We start from the raw sequence: 22,425 nt of genomic DNA on the forward strand, positions 1-22,425 counted from the left end.
AAATTAAGGCAACCAGGTTACTTACATTTTTAAGTTCAACCAACAATATTTAGGTGTTTTATTTAAATAACTTCCTTACATCAAAGCTTTGAATGAAAGACTAGTGTATCATGGTTACAAAAAAAGCAGCAAAAACTGATTTCAACATTGATAATAATAAGATATTGAGCATTAAATCAGCATACCGTATTATAATGAGTTCTGAAGGATCATGTGACACTGAAGACTGTAACGATGCTGAAAATTCAGCGTTGCCATCACAGGAATATATTACATTTTTAAATATATTCGAATAGAAGCAGTTCTTTTCAATTGTAATAATATTACCATTTATATTATATTACTACATAATATTACTACACAATATTTTTACTGTAGTTTTAATCAAATAAATGCAGCCTTGGTGAGCATAAGAGACTTATTTCAAAACATTTAAAATATCTGTATTAGCCTATAGGTATATACACACAGTTGTAATTTGTATATTTTGTATAAAAAAAATCGTAATACATAAAATTATTACATTTATATATCTTATCATAATTTATAATATCACTTATACACTGCATTATACATTGACATTTACATAATTTCAGCACTAAGGTTTTAATTTAAAATGTATATATATGTATATATGAATATTTTAAACTATGTCTACTGTATATTATGTTTTAAATAGCTCTGTGGTGTGGGAAATGAATTTTACTTGCACAATTAGACCGCACACATATGCAGTACCGCTGTAATATTCCATGTAGGCCTATATTCTAGTTCCATGTATATTTTATAAATAATTATTAGGCGGCCTATAAAAGGAAATGCTAGAAGAAAATGTTTAAAGTTGTTTTAGTAAGTGTTATAGACTGCAAGACACTCCTGTCATTACCAACCGTCAAGTCAACTATGCAATGAAAATGTTTTCACAGTAAACAAACATGTTTGAGCACGTCATCGAACCCACCTCAACCCCCACCAAAAAACAAACACAAAACATAAATACTGAGTAGGCTACCTTACATGTAGGACGTAACATACGAACGTTTATAACATTGGCACAAAACAGGTAAACTACCCCCCCCCCCCCCCCCCCACCAAACTAAAACACATGCGCGCGCGCACCCACACACACACAGACAGTTATCGCCCCCCTCGATCGAACTCCTCCTATTCGCCTGATGCATTCGGCAAAAATCGGAGCCTCAGTACATCACATACCTGCGCAGCACATGCGGCTGTACAAATGCGGTCCGACTTCACCGCAGCTCATCTCGTGAATATAGTTCCCGCGTCCATAAATCACATCCAGGCTGAATATAGCAAGACACGGCGGAGCTGCCGTGGAAGTGTCACCCGCGCCAGCCATGTTCACAGAGGAAAAAAACGGTTGCGCTCCCTGAACTCTCTGTGGTTTAGTTTAGTTCCCCAAACTCTGTATCAGCGGCACACGTTTGGATACATTTGTTTTGGGACTGAAAAACGAAGGGGCGTCTCACTGGGAAAGCAGTGAAAGCTTTACCTCAATACTAGCCCAACCCATCGCAATGTGTTTGAAGCTGCGCTCATTCTGCTCGAGCTCCGGGACAAACTCTTCTCCCGGACTGCCATTGAAATGTGATTCCTCCTCCCAAATGGGCTATTCGCCGCTGTTACTGATTAAGCGAAAGTTTTTTTATTTTTATTATTATTATAAAACATTTCACTTATGCGTCTTTTCCCAGATATTGCTTAACACATCCTGACAACCATGTGTGAAAGGAGAACCAGATTGTTTATTTGAATAGAAGTACTCTTAGGCTAGCCTTATTTTGAGATAGGTTAAACATATCGATAATTTTATCAGGCTTCGTATTATAGCTGCTTTAAACCTTAAACACTCTCGAGGTCTTAAAACAAGTAAAACCACAAATGCTATAATTTGCCAGAGCGTTACTAAATAGCTGACGAAATAAAGTCACGTTTGTAGAGGAGGTAACTATAGCAACAGTAGCCTACGCCTCTCGAGCGATTTCCATTAGGTGTCAGACTGAAAGCCACAAATTATCAATTTGTTACAGACTTCACTGTGTTTAAAACTTTTTAACATGTCTTTAACACGTTGACGGTTAAATATAGGCTTAGGCTAGTTTGCTTGAGGCGACAACATAGTCTTTTTGGTAGCGCGAAAGTAACCTCAGCGCTCCGAATAAAATAGGCTTAAAAAACATATACTGTACATAAAGTCGACTCTCATGAAAGTCATTGTGGAATTCCAAGACTGGTGATGATATAGGGTTGTTAGGCAACAAGTGTCATAAATTCACCAGAAAAACGTCCTGATACGTACACGATCAGCAGTTGCACAATTTAAGATTGCACGTAAATAGTTGAACCCAGTATTAGTAAATTTGATCATAAATCACTTTTAAAACCAAGGTGATTTACAGCCGAGATAAAAACAGCAATAAAAAGATAAGAAAGGCATATATATATATATATATATATACATGCTATGCATAAGTGTATCCACCCATGCTAAAGTTGACTAAAAAGAGGAATAAAAAATCATATTTTGGAAATTGAACTTAATGCCTTAATTTATTTCAGTTAGCCTAAAAGCTAGTTTGATTTGCATTGAGAGCAATGCAAATCAAACTAGCTTTTAGGCTACCTGAAATAAAACCATGCCAATCTCTAGGTATGGTGAAGGCTATGTGATGATGTGGGGCTATTTTAATTCCAAAGGCCAAGGGAACTTTATCAGGATGCATAGTATCCTTAAAAAAAAAAAAAAAAAAAAAAAACTTAAAAATAAAAATCTGCCTGCCTCTATGGGAATTTAACATAGGGGTGTACTAACTTATGCACCATGTATTTTAAGGAAGAACATTTATTTATTTACGATACATTATTCATTCACAAAGAAAATTGGTGTCCTTAAAGGTTGGATTTTTCCTAATTTTTTAAATTAAGGCATTAAGTTCAATTTCCAAAATATGATTTTTTATTCCTCTTTTTAGTCAACTTTAGCATGGGTGTATACACTTATGCATAGCACTGTATATGTATAGACAACAAATAGGTAAAAATACAATAGGGGAGGGGTATATTTAGAATAAACTTCAACAAACTAATAATAAAAACAATGGCACAGCATCAAGACAAAAGCGGAGCATTTAAACTGGATTCAATAGCAGTAATGGACAGCTTTTTATTGCAGCTATAGCCTATTTTGTTTTTCGTTTCCTGTTTCAACTGTGAGGTAGTGTGAGTGATATTCAAAGACTGGAGCGCAGGTTATTCAATATTTGAATAGGGATGCAAACAAAGGCGGTGTCAGTACAGGTGGGACATGTTGAGCTGGCGATACGCTCATGCTCAATAGAAATATGAATTCAGATTTTCTCCCAACTACACTTCCAATTTACAGCTTTCACAATGTATTTTTTTTCATAAATGCTCACAAAAGAACAATCTAATTTCTTCTTTCCTCTAGCATCCTAACTCAGATATACAACAATTTTATTTCCATCTGCATTGAAATGTGTTGTCAAGAGCTATGGTATACAGTGAGACTTGACTTATAAAAGCCAGTAAAAATGAATTATATCATGCATTTAATGAAAACAGATGAATGGGGTGGGTAACAAAACAGAGTTTGACTCAAACCAAAAGCTTTCAAGATCACGAAGACGATCCGTGATGTTTGTGAGTCATTCAACATAAGAACTTCATTTGAGGGGAATTCTTTATAGTTGACGCGTTCAGAAAATCTGACTCACTACACCACACTGCATCTGCAACCAGGACTATGAGCATCTCTGGTCAAGTGTAAATAAAATCACCAGTACATTCTCGCAATTCACACAGTACGATCTTACAGCGAAAAAGACACTTTTAAAATACATCATGTTTCGGTTTCACATCCCATCCCAGACATTTGGACTACACAACTGTATATAGTCTACTAAATGTACCAAATGGTATATCTCCAATCTATCTCACACTGCAGATGAACAATGCAACAAAAGGTAAGCAGATGATGAGCCAGATGTGCCAGATTTTCCACCAATACAAGACTTTTATCCTTTAAATGTTTTTAAACCTGTTTCATACAGATCTAATTGAGAAATATCTGTCAAAGTGAAAGATATGACTGTTTTGATTTTTGTGAAGCTCAGGGAAACATTCTTCATACTAACTAACTGTATTAAATGTGTGGTCAATGGGAAAAAAGTCAAGTCTCTCCAAAAGACTTCCTTGGTACAATAAAAAGCACAGAAACACTGTATTTATAAAATGATAAGCTTCAACAATCTCTTCCTTATGAGGTCTAATTAAGTCTAATCTCTTCCTGATGGAGCACTCTTGCCAACTTGAAATCCTGAAATCACCTCTTCATAATGTTTCGGCCACATTAACCCAATTATCTCAACCCGATCTCACAGGGAAACGTATATATGCTACAAGCTGGCCATTTCATTTGAATTTGAATGATGTGAAAAAAAAATAAAATAATAATAATAAGCATGAAGGTCCAGCCCTAACTCTACCCCTAAACATACATGTTATGGGGTGAAAGCAGATCATATGAAAAGTATGAAATAGATTGTTTGAATTCATAAGAATTAGTCACCGATTCAAAAAAATGTAAATAGTAAAGTAAAATAGTTATGAATTGCCATGAGATTGTTGATGATTTCATGCCCTGGAATAATAGTCAATTAACTTTAAATTAAAAAAATCATGATTTTAATACTCTGCAATTAAATTATAGAGTTAAAGTTAAAGGGGTAATTCATCGCTGGCAAAATGGGCTTTCAATAAGACTTGGCTGCCTATGCAGTAGAAAGGTGAATAAAATAATTAAATCAGCCTGACAAGAAAAAAGGCAGTTGTCTTCCCTTTTGCCAAATAGGAAGTAAAAATTCAACATCCATAATGCACTGGACATGTTGCCATCCAAGGCTACTCCCAGTCTGCTGTGGATACGCTTATCCAGAGTCAAATACCGCCTTGCTTTAGTAGGAAATACTTCTTGGCAAACTTATAAAGTTGTTGACTTGTATTGTTCCCGGGTGCAAGAATTCAAAGAGTAAACGTTTAGCGGGAGTGAGTTACTTTCGGTTCCCAGTGAACAATCCAGCACGTTGTAGGCAGCAGAGTACTATATTAACTGGACATAGAGGTTATACCATCATGCTAAGGATATGCGGTGTGATATTTGCTCACAGATGAAATGAGCACACATCTAATGACTGACGTGTTTTAAAGCCCAGAGTCAAGAACTTCATGTAGCTCACGGGTGTTGTATGTGTTTTGGTTGTATCCAGGATACACGCATCACTAACAGCAAATAAACTATCGTGGCACTGAGTACTCGGCATAGGAAGTGTGTTCTTTATTTAAACTAGCTATGGTGAATTCCTAACATAACCTTCCTTAAACTTGCCACAACCAGCTGACATACAATCTCAACCTTACACAACTACCCTTTACTTTGGCCAGTGCTCACTACTCACCTCAACTGAATGACCTTCAGTGATCAAACAGACAGAAGCCCTGTTTCAAATGGCATACAACAGAGTCTCTTAAAACTGACATAACCTTTTGTGTAATCCTTATCACCTGCTTCTAATGAAGAGCACTGTCACCATATTTCACCTCATAAAACCCCAACCGAGTCAGTATACCCAGCAAATACTGAGGTTTGAACAACAGCTTGAGCACTGTTTAACTAGCATTCTACCATTCAAAAGTTTAGGGTATATAAGAATTTTTTTAAAGCTGTATTTATATGATCAAAAATACAGTGAAAACACTTATATAGTGAAATATTACTTCAATTTAAAAAATAATTTTCAATTTTATTTAAAATTGTAATTTATTTCTGTAATGTCATCGCTGAAATGTACTCCATTTACTCTGGTTTTTAATGTCTCCGAAATCAGTATGTTGCTCAGGAAACTTTTCGGATTATTATCAATGTTGAAAGAAGTGGAAACTGTGATATAATTTTTAGGATTCTTTGAATAGAAAGTCTTTTAGAAAATCATAAATGTCTTTACTGTCATTTTTTATCACATTAATGCCTCCTTGGTGGCATAAATCTTACTGACACCAAACTTTTGAACAGTAGTATAAACTAAAATACACAGAGAAAAAGCTATAGTAAAATATCGATTAGGAAATAAAACAACTCATAAGATGATGACTATGCATAGAAATGCACAAAACAAACTGGAGTTTCAGGTCATATAAAACGAGAGACCACAGGAACATGAAAAGATAGTGAATGCTGCAGGTGTCTGAATGCAACATAACCTGTCCTCCAGCGCAACAGCCCTCATTTACCAGTCAAACGAGCCCTCAGTACATATCTAACGCCCAAGGGCCACACCCAGTCCCGATGGACAGATTAACAACAGAATAGTGAATTATGCTGAAAATGCAATTAAACTAATTCCTTCAACGAATGATTCATCTGTTTTTACCAAGTAGCCTATATATATATATATAAACACACACACATATAATGCATTTGCCATTCCACTAGTATCCATATTACAAAAAAAATATTTTTTTTAAAAATAATTTTCTTTGCTGAACAAAACAGGGAGGTATTTCAAAACCAGCGCCAATGAAAACACCACGCCATCAAAAACAAGGTCGTCTAAGAAAAATGTTCTTTTTGTTCTTGATAACGTGAGACAGACACAGAGTTTTATTAGAACTTCTCAATATATGCAAATAATACGCCATTCAAAAGCACAAATAAACACAAGTTATGTAAATTATACGGCTTTCAAGTCAGTAATTGCTGTTGGTAGGATATGCTCCCAGGACTATTTGTCTGAAGTGACAGTAACCGAGGACACACCTATAGACACTGGTCACCTTTCCACACCTCTATCTATTTAAATAGACTGACAGATAAAAGGCAGGTTTGAAGGTTAGGATTAGGGTGTGGGCTTTACCTTCATACTACAAAAAAAAAGTCCATGCAGCCCTCACAGGATGACTAGATGATAACAGCTTTTTCAGAATGTCTTACAGTACAATGCCTTAGGCAAGCCCTGTCAGGACAAACCAGGTGGCTCCTTCTAGACACTAAGAATAACAATTTGCATTCTCAACATACTAGTAAGACACTTCTGAATACATGGGTAAAACACTATGCTTTTCAACCTGTAGTAGGACATTGACATTCATGTAAATGATGTTGCATTACGTCAAGTAAAATGCCCTTAAACCAAATAACAAAATACAGGTTATACTACAGGTGCAAACGCCTGCCAGAATTGTGAATCAAACCCAAACAAAGTGCTTCAAATGAATGAGCTTTTCCCCACAGGCAACAGCACGCGCATCTGCAACCCATCAAAAGCCAGAATGTCATTCTGCACTGTCCAGAACTTAAAGGGTTAACCCCGCAGTTTCAACACACCAGAAAAAAAAAAAAAAAAAAGAGAGAGAGGGAGGTGTAGAGGGAAATTGAGGGTGTGTAGCACATGTGTACAGAGAGAGAGCAACAGCACGCAGGACAAAAACGCTGTCTGATACTATCAGAACACTGATACGTGACTTTTTCCTAATTATTTTCATCTTACCTTCGCTGGCTTGCTTTCTTCGCTGCATCCATCTCCACACGGCTATCAAGGTGGCCACATGCCCCAAAACCACCAGGGTTGGGAACACAGTTCCAGACGGGTTTGCCGGCATCGAGCCTGGGATGGAGTTTGTGAGCTCCGTGCACAGGAGCAAGGCTGGAGGTGAAAGGTGAGGGAGGCTATAGGAGGGGGGAGGAGGCGGGGGGCTTTAAATGTACCCAGCAAAAAAAGTTTCTCCGAGTACGAAAGCTCTAAACGACAGCTGCCCCCCTCCTGTCCTTTTTTTTCTTTTTTTTTTCTCCCCGTCTCTCTCTCTTTCTCAGTCCGTGACTGGTAAAAGCGTCTGAGCTTCCTCCACCTCCTTTCACAACCACTCTCGCCTTGACCAATAGCTCACTGCCTGCGTACTTTTTGTTTCTGTGCTCCGTTTTAAGCACGCTCGTTCACTCCAGTTTGTTCTCTGCAGTCTTATGATTCAGAAGAGATCCTGTTTCTCTACAGTTGTTCTCTTATAATCCATTGTAGGAGCTTTTTTCCCCTCTCTACTCAGGCTTGAGTCTCCGGCTCAAGTTAATAATACATAAGTGAGGTTTGTTTTTGGGAGTGCACACACTCATACATACACACACTCACTTGCCCTCAGCAGCCGATAAGTCTACTATTACATAACGTCTATACCAAGGTTTTCTGGTCTGCAATATAAAAAACTGGATCAACACAGATAGACTATTTTGTCTTCTTTCATAGTTTAGTGAAAATGTATAACTGTTCATAGCATATTAGAGTGATTTTTTTGCAGTTTCTCTCATTCATTATGTAACTGCACTGTACTTTCAGCAGAAAATGACTTCCATATGTTTTCTAGCTTCAGCAATGTGCTGTAACTTTCCATACGCCCCGGCAATTAAAAGGTTCTCATTTCCAAAAAACAGCGGGAACGCAACAAAATGCCAAGCAGACTGACAGATGTCTTGGACTTCCTACCAACAAAGAAATGTCTAAATATTATTTAATCCTCGGCGGGAGAGAGCTATTGCTCTTGCTGAACAAACAAATTAAGGACTGAGAACATGCAGAACCTACAACACGGTTAACCACTATTACTCTTGTACTTAAAGTGCTGTGGTGAAGGATATTATTGTGAATGTTTGTTTCCAAACACAAAACTCATGGCACACCCAAAGTCATAAAACACTAACTATGCATCTACTATCACATTAAAGTACAGGAGCAATGTACAAAGCAATGGCATTAAAATGAAACTGCACAAGCACCGCCATTTTAAAACAGTTACAATGACCATCTTGGTGATCTATGGCCATGTGACCAAGCAACAGGGAGGGGTACAGGTGTTACAGTTCTAAACTACCGAATAAAGACACCGCAAATAGAGCTGGCGACACATTAAACGGGACTCATGCTATGCATAGACGAGACGACGGAAGAGTTTAAAAGTAGAAGAGAATCCAGGTCGGGTATGTAGCTATGCAACAACCCCGAGATACCCGTCACTCACTGCTGTGGTTATAAAAACTTACACGCCAACACACACACAACCTAACAGGAATAATCTTCCAGGTTACTGGGAATAAAACAGTGGCAGGTGAGAGAATGAGAGAGAGAGAGAGATAGATAGACAGACATTAACTTAAATAGAAAGATATTAACTTGATAAGTTGCAACTTGCAAAACCACACCCATGGGCAGTTTGCACACATCTAGTTTACATGGCTGAACTGGAAACTGGGCTGATGGATAGAACCAAAATGGCGTCCTCTACAGGCCACACTGTGACCTCACTTCCTTTTAAGTGTGGTACAGTTTCACCTGCCATCCATTCCTTGAGCATGAGATGGATGGAAGGTGAGATACACAACAGAGATGGAGCAGAACACAAGCAGAACTGAATGAATTTCAAATTAAACACTTCACACTTAACTTAAGCTTTTAAAAATCTGCAGTCACATTAAATTGCTATGAACACAAAAACAGCATTATTAGGAATAGCAGTTATTCAATATAAATTATATATGACACAAACGTCCCCTTTGAGCAAGACCCCCTGAACAAGGGTCCAATTCAATGCCCAGCTTCAATTAATATGCACTTCTAATATCGTCCACAAAAATAATGAGAAAAGTTCTTCAGTTTCAACCTACCATCTGGTCGAGATCGGCAGCAACAGCAGCAGAGGTTCATGTTGAACAAAATTGGCCCTTCTATCGTTCTCAAGCAAAATACTGACAACAACTGCTAATGTAGCACATCTGACCTCAAGACATTGTATGCTGATCAAATCCAGAGGGGCGTACAGCAGTAAGAAGAGTGGAAAAAAAGAGAAAAACATGGAAGGAAACAGGGAGGGAGAGAGAGAGAGAGAAAAAAGAAAGGGACATGGATTTTATTCAATCCAAATGTTTTCCATTGTGGAAACTGCATCCCTGCAATGGTGGTGAAGTTCATTATACACTTAACTATATAAACGTAGCGAATGGTTTTATTTCCGTAATTTTTTCAAGAAGTATATGGAAAAAAAGACTATGGTGCAAACCAGCCTATATTTAACAAAGAACTCATTGTGTAATGCCTCTGAAGTCAAAAAGCAGTGGGACGTCCCTAAATTTGCTAGAATTAGAAAATAAATGCGAACCTCAACTACTAGGTTTGCAAATCTGGACTGCCAAACAACTGTAACTCAAATCTGCAGGGGGTTTTGCAGTAAAACCTCAGAGTTTCAAATTCTAAATGGAACTGTAAAGTGGATGTACCAAAATAGTAAAGAGAAAGAAAGAAATACAGATGCAAATGGTGCTAAACAACCTAGAATACAACTGAATTTGGGTAGCTTTTAAACATATAACTGAGACCAGGTAACAACCAATTAGGAGACTCCACATCTATTTCTTTTCAAGAAACGCCCATCAAGACATCTAGCAAAATCAAGGGATGTATGTTTAGTTTAGAAGATATAGTCAATCAAACGTCAACGGAAACGGAATGTCATTGGAGCAAGTTTCAGAGTCAGAATCCTGTATTTAATTGTCTTTTTATATTTTTATTTATTCCGAGTGTTTCTTTAAATATGCAAATCAAATGTCGCCTACCTTGGCCTTTCTGGATCAGATCCTCCATGAAGGATCTACCATCATCAATCTCCATTACAGCTTGCTTAAAGCAATTAGTCTGATTTACTAAACTGAAACGACTTGAAGGACGACAGCGTTTCCCTTTCGTCTCTCTGACCCCGTTTGTCTTTATTTCACTCTGCAGTCTGCGCTAAATCTGGAAATATGTTTTTTTTTTGGTGAGATTGAGTTGGCAACATCTTAACGTGATCATCAAGACTACAGAAGCAAGCATGTTTCTTGCCCATTTTCAAAAGAAGGAGAGAGAGGGGGAAAAAATGAATGGACTTTAATTGGTCTCAGATCTCCCACTTCTTCTGTGTCATTTATCTGCCTGGGAAAAGGAAACTTCTGGAGCATAAGCAGAATAGTTTGTTTTAAAATAGTTCACTGCCTCTGACTGTAAATGTGTTCCGGTCCCATGATAATTAATGAATTAAAGGTCTGTCTTAACTTTAAATATAAAGTTTCTGTAGAGATATGTGAACAGGAGGTGGCAGTATAGAGTCGAGCAGCTGTCCTCCTTATCCAGTGAGGGGGCGTACGCTGCATCCTGTGCCATGACCTATGACCTCTTTGTGCTGTTTAAAACTGAACCAAGATGCCAGGAAAGACCTTTAAAGTTGTTAAAAAAATCCTTCAAAGACATCTGTAAAGCAACTATAAAAGAAACTATAATTCTATAATGGAATGAAGTCTAAAATGGGCCAAATATGAGTGATAAATTACTTAATTAAAAATGAATAAATAATAACGGATTGTCAATGACTGCAATTTTCGATTAATTTGAGTTTTGAGCTTTTTTAAGGATTGTTTTACTATTTCTCTTAAAGGCAAACTTTTCCCTAACATACCCTTTAGACTTCATGAAACCCATAGAACGTATCACTTTCAGATTTCTCAGTGGGCGCCAGTCCTTCTGGACTCATAAATCGCCTGTCTGTCTGAGAGCGGCATGAGGATTCTAGCACTCATTTTGCCTCGATTATGGCGTTATCGATTCGCCACGGGCGCTTTTTTGTTTTTCAAAAAAGGCAACAAAGCAGCTTCTGTCACTGATTCATGGAAAATGATTTCCTTTTACAAAAAGTTAAAGCCAAAACAGTTTCCCAAAAATGTTTTTCTCTCATAAAGTCACTATAACATAAGAAAGCAGTCAAACTTTTACTACTTTCAGAGTGCACGAGGAAAGAGAAACAACACAGAGAGAAGAAAGACCGGACAGGCCTGCTAAGCACCTCCACGCGGGGGTCTTTGCTTTAAAAACGGCATCACAGACCTCAGAAGGTCAAAGCTCAGGCATATGGACACAGCATTTCTGAGACACACTTTCCCCTCTGAGTCACTGCAGACATTCCAGCTGAACAAAGTCCTGACCCTATCCATATTAGGGCCATCTGATTTGTTCCATTGCTTACACTAAATAATGATAGGATGGGATTTTCAAGGTAATTCTGTCATCTCAACACATGTAGTCTGATATATTTGAGCTATAAAATAGATGTTTTGTATGCCCTTCATTTTTCTCATAACTCCACATACTGGTTACACATTCAGTTCAGAATAGTAAACCCTGAGGCACATACACTAAAAGAATGAATGAAAGGGAGGGATCATAATTAAACTGTAGCAACAGTGCAGCTTAACCTGTTTATCATAGTATAGTAGTAAGTACACATGGCACAGTTTTACTTTATCAGAGTAAAAATAAAGAAAAGAATAATAGTTAGGACTCAGTCATAAAACCCTGCTAATTAGTGGAATACCCTAGTTTTCCTACACTCAACGGTTGGCTTTGTCCATATTTGACCCAAACATGGGTTGAAACAACCCAGCATTTTTGTATTCTGAATCAGCCATAATAGGGATGTGGCTACATGTCTTTTGCTTGAGTCCTTTACATGTATTTGTTTTTGTATGCATTTCTGTATACCGTAAATATAGATCGAAAAAGATATTCCATTTCCTTGTTACAGCCAACGCAGCAGAAGTTTACTTGTTATAAACTTAAATAACCCTAACTGACTAAAGCAACAAAAATATAGTAAAAGTGCATCCATTGAGCTAAATCCACTAATGTCTATATATATATATATATATATATATATATATATATATTAGTGGTGGGCATAGATTAATTTTTTTAATCTAGATTAATCTCACTGTAATCTTGGAATTAATCTAGATTATTAGATTAAATGGCTCATTTGAATTCTGCTGAAGGCATTCAGAATATGTGTGCTACCCAAATAATGACTAAAGGGCACGTGTTTCTTAAATACAAAGTGACATTTAAAAGAACTTGTGAAGAAATGCCAGAGATTTTTTTATTTTTTATTAAAACTAACATAATAAAGTTTTTTTTTTTTTTTTTTACTTTGAGCAATGATGGAGCTATAATAGACTCTTCTTATGAGCATATAAAACAAAACAGCTCCTTGGAAAAAAAATGAAATGTAGCCTAATATTGTAGTAGTTATAAACAAAGGTCTATTTTTAGTTCAGATCAACATTTGAGGGCAGCAATTTTATTCATAATGTCAAAATAAAACCAACGTAATGTTACTTGAAAGCATTATAGCCTATTCCTGCCAAACTTCCATGGTTGCAGTTAGTGTTGTTACTAGCCTATAGTAAATCCATGGTAAATGTTGCAGATCTGTGGACACTGGATAGTTCATTCATGGCACAATGTTTCTTCCTGGCTTCCACGTGCTGTTTGATCCGTTAATAACGGAGAAATGTGAATGTTTCTCACTAGATCTCGCAGCAATGTTATTACTTAAGTAGCGAATTCAAATGATTTATTTACTGGATCTCTTGATCAAGATCGGCTCGCGCTGCTTTGGTCCACTCCAAACTGATAAACAACGGTCCGTCAACCACACAATAACGAGTAGCTCAGTTTCGTTCCGCTTGCATTACGTTTGCCATTTGATGTCGGACAATGTTGTGGTCGCGCCAGCGTCTCTTACATTATGAGCGCGCTTGCCACGCGCGACCCGCCTACATTTGAAATAACGAAATTTTGGTCGGCAGGAAAAATGGTCCAACGAACCGTTTGGTTTGAAAATGCGTACCGAACACCGAACCGAATCCGCACTAAAATATCAAGGTAAGTCATCATAGCGTGCGTATAGACCCAGCTCCCAACCCAACTTTGAGAATAGATTAACGGCGATATTTTTTTTATCGCCCGATAAGAGTCTCGCGTTAACGCAGCACGTTAACGCCGATAACGGCCCACCACTAATATATATAAAAAATAAATAAATTGGATGTTATTGTCATGTCCACTACCTCTTAAAATTAGACAATATAATATTAACTGCAAGTATGATATAAGAAAATCATCTCTCCATCATGGCTGTCTTCAAAATCAGACTTGGGAAGTTGAGTTTGGTGGATGGTGAAACACTGAGTGTAAACTCTTCACTGCCATGCCAGAACCAGACAATCAACACTAGCCTACTGAACAATATGTTTAGGCCCAAGGGGTTTCTGAAAATACCCCTTGGGTATTTTGGGGTATTTTTTGGAGTATCACATGCTGAAAATAAGAGACATGGTGAACAGTCGTTTCAAAGGAAACTCAATGCACCCTTTAATTTATGAACCACTGAATTAGAATGTGGTGTTTGGAAGGCCAGATTCATTAATCAACAGCTTATGGTTCATTTACAGTAATAGGTCACTCAAATACAAGCATGCACCAGGAATAGAAGATGATAATTACGACTCCTTGTATTTCAGAATGGATAATTAAATCTAATGAAAGGTAAACGGCGTGAGTGCTGAAACAACAAGTTTCACTGTTTCTCGCCTCATCTCCCTTTAGACGTCGCTATGATACGTACATACACAATCATTCGTGCTAATGCATGCTGATGGAAAATGCAGCTACAGTACTAGTCTCTCAAAGGGAGATATAGACAATGGTGCCTATGTTTGCAGTGTCTGGCAAAATATATGAGGCATAACTCCACATGTGTGGAAAGAAACATGGCTTAGAGATCACCCATAGAAATGGAAAAACTACTTGGATTTAGATTGGGGTGTCTGTTTCACGTCATAACTTTTACGTTTACATTAAATACTTTGAATAATGCCTCTGTGTAAGCAGAATATGTATCTCAGAAACTGATATATATATTATATATAGGGCATAAAGGGTAATGAGAGCTGACTTTTACCAAACCACACAAAGTGCCCTCTTGAGTTTAATGCTGGTTATATTTGCAATGATTTAAAGTGCAGAATGAAATAAACAAGGAAACCCTGACACATCCATCACCAGAGTATGACAGTAATAAATTCAATAGACATTCTTTCGCGATCTCAAACACAATTTTGACATTTTCAGAGACTATCTTGTGCCTCATCTGCAACTCATGAAGAGATTATCTGTACTCCGGTTGCTCAAAAACATCTCCACTCATTAGTTGCAGCTTCATTTAAAGAGAATGAATTATCACTCACCCCTGAAATCTCACACAAGGTTTAAATATGCAATCTGTCTCCCATTTAAATCAGTGTTTTTTAAGACCTCACGTTTCACAATCTGTTCAGATTTCAAGATATTTGGCTAAAAAAATAGCACACTCCCTGCTGGAAAATGTTGTTTTGATTGATAGTGTGCTGTTATATCTCTAACCAGATAAATTCTCAAACTTCTAAACCACCAAGAGCTTGCTGCTACAATAACTTAACAATCCTTTGTTAGCTTCACTAGAAAGACAATGCTTCAAATCTGCAGTATATAACCTGACACTAACAAAAAAAGTTTGGAAGACGATGGTAATACCACGTTTTTGGACATACACCATAACAACAATATAGTTTATCTTTAAAATACACTGTAAATACTATGATATCCCTAACGAAAAATAAGTCTATTCAAGTGTGCTATTAGTATACATCTTGTAAAATAAATATAAGAAAGTATACTTTCAGTCTACTGTTTATGTACTTCTCAAAAATATACTTAAAATTGCACTTAGGTATACTGTACATGACTTTTACTGACAGAAAATGTCTAAGTATTTTGCCTATACTTGAACTCATTCTTTTGATTATAATAACAATACTTTCTAAGTATTCAAAGTATTCTAAGTATATTTGGCTTGTAGTTGTGTTTACACTTGATTGATCATACTGTCTTATAAACATTGTTTGAATAAAACAGGCGTTCCTAATTCTGAGTATGTGATTTTTTGTGTGTAGGCTATCCACTGGTAATGTACATAGGAATTTACTTCAAATCTACTTAACAGTAGTACATTGATATTAGTATACTTACTACATAATAAAAATATACTTGAACTTTAAGTATACTTAATAAAATGTACTTATTAATAAATGTACTTTTTTTGTAAGGGATTTGTTGACAATCATGCTATAAATCAAAGAACCATGATTTTAGCATGATTTGTGGAAAACCAGCATGCAAGTTCATGCTGGGTGGAGAACGTGATATATTTGAGAAAATCTACAATTTCAGGGACTTTTAAAATGTAATTTTTGCTTTAAACTGTTTTTAAAAAGGGTTCAGTAAATTTTTTAATCAATTCCTCTTGAGAAAGAGACACAAAATGAACAATTACCAAACTTTTCTCAGAAGCCAAGCCACAAGTAGTGTGCAAGTCCATCTGCAAGTCATTGCCTGACGCTGAAAGTTATTTAGGGAGAAGCTGGGTAAACAAAAACCTTGTGTAGTCTGAACCCCCCAAAGAAAGGGAGCTTAAATCACGCTGATCTGCAAAAGCCTCAACCAGGCATATCTCACCAGGCATATCTCACCAGTCAATGACAGCATAAAACCATTAGACGCACTGCATACAAATAAGCCAAAGCATTTATAGCAATGAGAAGTGAGCTGCTGTGCACACTTATATTCATATTCACTGAGAGATGCTGCCCTTCATTTTTGACCACACTCATTTGAGTATCTCCCAGACAGTAGCTTTCCAACTCACTATCAAACACAAAGAGCATTGAAGAGGGCTGTTCATAAAACAAACTGTATGAAAGGAGCTCATTGAAAGCCTCTGGCAGATAAAATGTTCCTAAAACTCCAGTTTCCACTTTACAACTGGCGCTTCTCACACATTCCAACATTTAGTTTATGGGCTGGAATTTATTGCACATGGTTGTTCTCCAAACCATTCAACACACCCCTGCACTCTGACATTATGGGGCAAGTGGGAAAGAGCTAAAAAAATAGACAATGGGCATGTGAACACACAGAAACACACATTTGCAAATAATAACTTTTGATGTAACACAGGCTACATTGTAAACTGCAAACAAAAACTCACTGGACAATCATGCAAATATGCACATATATTACCAGCCACAAGATAACTCGTTCTTTAAAATGAAGTCTATATTTTCACACAAGATGACACTGAACACATTGAGCAATGTGAAAAACTGATTTATACTTTTGGGACTTTTCAGATGCAGTCTACATATTTTGTATCTCACTCTTACTTTTGCAACACAAATTTCATAATAGTTATATGCCACTTTATACACCCCAGTTATCCAGCAATTATCCCATGATAGATCCGAACAGGTGGGCCTGTTCCCCAAAGTGTCTTGCATCCCAAAGCAATGCAACCATATTATATCCATGAAATAGTAACAGCTATGACACAAAACACCTGTTCATCATATCAATATGCAGCACCAATTGCAGACTGAAACATTTTTGTGGCATTGCAACATTCTAAATTCAGCATTTGCAATGCATTCTGGGAAATTAAATGTTCAATAAGAACACTTTAGAATATCATCTGTCAAAGTCAAACAAAAGCTTATGTTTTTCAAAACATTCTAACAAGGTTTTGTCTTGACAAACTTTGCTTTTCTAATTTGAAATTACGGTTATATGACTATTTAAATTTTGTTATCGAATTTTTTTTTAAGTTAGACATCAACCTTCTTAGTATTCCTCAATCAATTCATTATAAACACTATAACAAGAGAAAAATAATAATACTAAAATTATATTTTTGTAAAAAAAAAAAAAAAAAAAAAGGTGTACAACAGTTCTACACAATAAAAATGTAATCTTTGATGGCTAAATAAGTGCAATTCACCTTTATTCCACAAGGTGACAATGTCTGATAGACAATGATAAAGTGACATTTCACTCATAGCTACCGAAGGCAGAAAACAAAAGAATAGAAAGTATCATCAGCAAAACTTGAAATGGCTCACCGATTTACTGCAGAGCAAATATTGAACACAATCAAATATTACTGTCACTGTCACTTGATGGTGGATCTGGCGAAGACGCTGTCAGCGATCAAAATATTGATTTTGAAGATGTTAAAAATGATAGTTTTGAGAATATGTTTGAGATGGCGAATATGAGCCAGATGCTGAATGTGCTGTGAAATGAGTTCTGACGAAGACAGTGATGATAGTATAAAACATCTGCTCAAACTGAACCCTTCCAAGCTCCAAAAGGTAACAATATATGCTTTATGTTATTCTTCTGTAATTATTACTCTGATATCAGGTGAGATTTATATAATCGCGATATGAAGAGATTGTAGTGTCCAGGTAGTGTTAGATGTAGATCCGGGTCCCTAAAGACCCGAATATGTGATAATGATTGGCAAAATATTAGTGCATTTAAGGGTTAATTTAACTTTAAATTCAAATTGTACTTCTGAATCAAGTTTGCTCAGGAATTTAAAAGGCATTCTTAATACATTTCTGAAAGCATCATATCTCTGGTGCCTAACTATTTTCACAATATATCACAGCTTCTCATACTTTATTGATTAATTAAACCTGCTAAACTTAGTTTCAGTCTGAACTATTAAGGCTTCCCAAATTAAACCTGCTAAACTTAGTTTCAGTCTGAACTATTAAGGCTTCCCATTAGTTCAAAATTAACTTATCTAGAAGAGTGTGATGACGGTGATGGGAACCTAATATAATCTAAGCAGGGGCAGGAAGAGACCCATGGCAACAGGGGAGGATGCAGGAAGGTACAGCGAATGACTAATCAGCCCAATACCCTCACGAGATGAGCCTCGAATGTGAGCGAGTGAGTCATCGATCTGAGCTCCTGCTGGGTGTGGTCCATAACCATTGACTGTTGCCACAGCAACCTAAAATGACCCATACAGACAATGAGTAATAACTGTCCAAAACAGCAGTCATGGCCAAATGAGGCATGACCACAAGCAACACTGAAAAATAAAGAAGAAGAAAACAGCACATATTAAGCTAGACTTCTTCCTGGAACATTTCCTGTCTCAAGAAAAGACGTAAAACATTTCATCTGAATACAAAACAGATTAGAAAATGCTGCATAATGTTTGCTGGATCTAAATAATGCCAGCTTCAAAGCTTATTTATGAGCAAATTCTTCTATTGGCAAGCTGATGGAGTAATTTATGGTTTGGAAACATTTCTGTGTGATTGCATTTTTAGATTTTCCAGCAATCTAATTAAAATATTATTTAAATTAGTGACATTGCTGAGTCATACCATTTAATATATCATTTAGCTATTACTGAACATAAGCACAAGCATTTTCAGCATTTAAAACAGGTAGTGCATCAATTCTGATCTGATTCTGGCACAAACTAAAATAATTTTATTTATACAAACCCCAAATCTTAAAGGGATTGTTCACCCAAAAATGATAACACTGTCATCATTTTATCAAACTCAAGCTGTTCCAAACCTGTATGAATTTCTTTCTTCTGCTGAATAAATACTATGGATCAATGGGGCCCACCAACTGTTGGTTAAACATATTCTTCAAAATATCTTCTTTTGTGTTCAGCAGAAGAAACAGATTCGTACAAGTTTGTAACAACTTGAGGGTGAGTAGATGACAGAATTGTCATTTTTGGGTCATTTTCAACTGTGCAATTCATCTTGTGCAACAGACATGAAAGATACATCAAATACAGCTTCTGAAAATAGGTACTTTTCAAAAGATCAGACTTTTGATGTTTGCCTAGCAAACCATAAAACATGCCAAAAAAGAATCCCATAGGGATAACATTAGAGGACTTTGGGATGGGCTTGTCTGCCCGGTAAGAAACCACCAAGCAATCATCAAACAATGCCCTAGCAACCACCCACAACATCCTAGCAACCACTCACAACACTGAGAGTTTTGCACAGGCCTAAAGTTTCAAATCTAGTTTGTACCCCCACCCGATTTAGAACTGCAGTTTATTTTTGGCGCTTAAACGGTTTGCTGTACATAGAAACGTCATCCTTGATATGAATATGGGGAAGTTCAGTCAGCAGCTCAACAGCTTTACAGGTGCCATGGCAATGTGAATAACTGTATTACGTTACCACATTACTCACGCCTTAGAGATATCTTTAAGAAAATCCGATACCCCTGACACCAGAAACTTCAAGCAGCTCTGAATGAAACGATGCAAAATCCATAGAAACACAATATGTGCCCTCTGGCGGTAACAGGACTCAAGAAACATTAGTAACGCACAGGCCATTTGGTTACTTGGGTGTGGTTTTGGGGGAAATGCATCACCAAAAGGCCAATTTACTTCCATAAACTTTACCACCATAACACCCTGGCAAACAGGAAACTTAGAAGCATGTGATCAGATGTCAAAGCAACATGTAAAACTGTGCTGTTCTGCCAATCAGAAATACAATATATATGACATATGTGACTCTCACAAAACACTTTTTAATCATCAAGATTAAATGCATTTTGCATACGTGCACAAGTGCATAAATTAGGCATAGGCGCAATAGTTAAAATTATGCTTGTTGAATCACAAAGAGGATCCTGGCTGAGTCATATTGACTCCGCAGATGTGGTGAGGTCCTCAGCTACGCAGTTTCATGAAGACTGCACTATTATGTGGTACCACGTTACCTTCCAGACCAGACTTGGCACTGTCACCGAGCCCTCGGCTTAGTAATTTAACTGCCAATTGAGCTGAATGTCAGTTATATAACAAAATCATGAAGAATTAAAAGCATATGTCCAAGAGAAGTCTAACATTTCCAGCCAAAGTGTGCGAAGGCGCCACAAGAGACGTTTCTGAAAGAGATGTTTACTTATTTTCATTTTCTTTTTATGAAAAGCAGGCTTCAGACAGACTTATTGGTTGTCTTGTAAACGTGATTTCTTTTGTTTATTGTCATATCCTGTCATACATTTTCATGGTACAATACCATTCAAAGAATACCAAGAATCCTATTTGTTGCTTTATAATCAGTAATGTTTTTAAGTCATGTGACTTTAAAAGGTTAAAGTTACCCATGTTTTTCTCTTAACACTCCTTTGAGAGGGCTGAACTAACATAACACCAGATAACCAGATGCTTGGACATTTGATGCTAAACGTCTTCTTGTCAAATGTCTTGACTCCTGTTAAACATTCCCTTCCTTACCAGAGACAGACAAGCTTCACACACCTACGGCTTGAAGAGGAACAGCAACTTACCTGAAAAACAAGAAAAGGGAGAAAACATTAGCAACATTCATGGTTTACACATTTGCAGCCTCAGAGGCTAAATGCTCCCACCCTCAAAAATAGTTCTTAGGTGTTAGCTTGAGTGCTGACGTAGTAACTGACGCCTGTTTTTATGGGAAAAGTTGTTAAAGACATCAGACAGGACCTAGCTCCGCCAATGTGCTAGCCATTAAAAACAGGCAAGGAAGAGAATGTAGTTGAAACAAAAGAAAATGAAGCTCAGGAAACAGCAGGCATGGCACAAAAGGTTCCCTTGCAGGATGGTGGTTCACTTTACGACATTAACCCTCGATTAGACACGATAAACCCCCTACTGGGCCACAGCTGCACCCTAGTACTGTACATCAGATGCAGGAGCTCCATGTTATTATCTTTGTGAGAGCACCACCTACTGGACACTGCAGGTATGAAATCACAATGTTTTTGTAGTTGCAGTTATCTAAACCGAAAACAACTTCTGAAGCAAGCTGAAAATATCTTGCCGGTATGGACCAGGATCAGCAAAAAATCATCGTTTACAGCCCTTTATAGCCTACAAAACACTTTAATACCGGAGAATGCTGACAAAGGCCTCCATCACGAGGCTGCCTCTCCAAACACTCCGTTTCATCAGTAACGGTGCTTATAAATGTCGTTTTTTGCAACTGGCTGGGGTTTAAATGAGAGATGGGATGCATTATAGGAAGAGTTTAATTATAGGCACAATTATCTGGTATGAGTGAAGAGCAAAGAAAATATTTGATTAATCAGTTATTAGATGTAAATGAAGGCTTGACCGTGGAAACATACAGGCAGTGTTGGATCAACAGACTTAAAAGGAATCATTCCTCCAAAAATCATTTTTATTTATCCTTGCGCATTTCAAATTTATATGACTTACTTTCTCCTGTGGAACGTGAAAGATATTTTTAACACATTTACAATGAATGGGAAGTGGATCTTTAAAAAAAAGGACCCAAAAGCACCATGAATATACGTGTACTAAATTTGAAGCATTCTGAATTTACTAATAGAACAGAATAAAATTTAAGATGGGATTTACTTAAAAGCTTCTCCTCCATTGGACTGTTAACCGCTGTGTTCACTGATTTAGTGAGTTGAACTCAAGAACTTGATCAATCACCACCATTCATAAACAAATTATTCAAAATTATTAGATTGAATGATTCATCAAACAGATTCTGTTTCACAGAAGAAAAAAAAAGTTATTTGAGTTTGG

The 22,425-nt window shown here is 36.9% G+C and overlaps 1 protein-coding gene across 11 annotated transcripts in view; it reads right to left on the bottom strand.

Annotated features, from left to right (window-relative positions):
• pleca (plectin a) overlaps nucleotides 1–22,425 on the bottom strand; it is a gene marked incomplete at its 3' end in the record, with an annotated part of 109,545 nt that overhangs the window by 46,197 nt on the left and 40,923 nt on the right. For 2 of the 11 annotated variants that reach the window (XM_084423352.1, XM_084423349.1), the window contains exon 1: nucleotides 7,587–7,801. The exons of 5 other annotated variants lie outside the window; for them this stretch is intronic. In XM_084423352.1, the coding sequence (XP_084279478.1) occupies nucleotides 7,587–7,698 (112 nt within the window). In that variant the 5' untranslated portion in view covers nucleotides 7,699–7,801. Of the gene's footprint in view, nucleotides 1–1,215; nucleotides 1,492–7,586; nucleotides 7,802–9,745; nucleotides 9,876–22,425 lie in introns of those variants that run through there. 4 more of the 11 variants (XM_084423343.1, XM_084423340.1, XM_084423350.1 and 1 more) reach the window with 4 other exon arrangements.

This window comes from Rutilus rutilus (assembly GCF_951802725.1).
Source record: "Rutilus rutilus genome assembly, chromosome: 11".
Taxonomy (NCBI): domain Eukaryota; kingdom Metazoa; phylum Chordata; class Actinopteri; order Cypriniformes; family Leuciscidae; genus Rutilus; species Rutilus rutilus.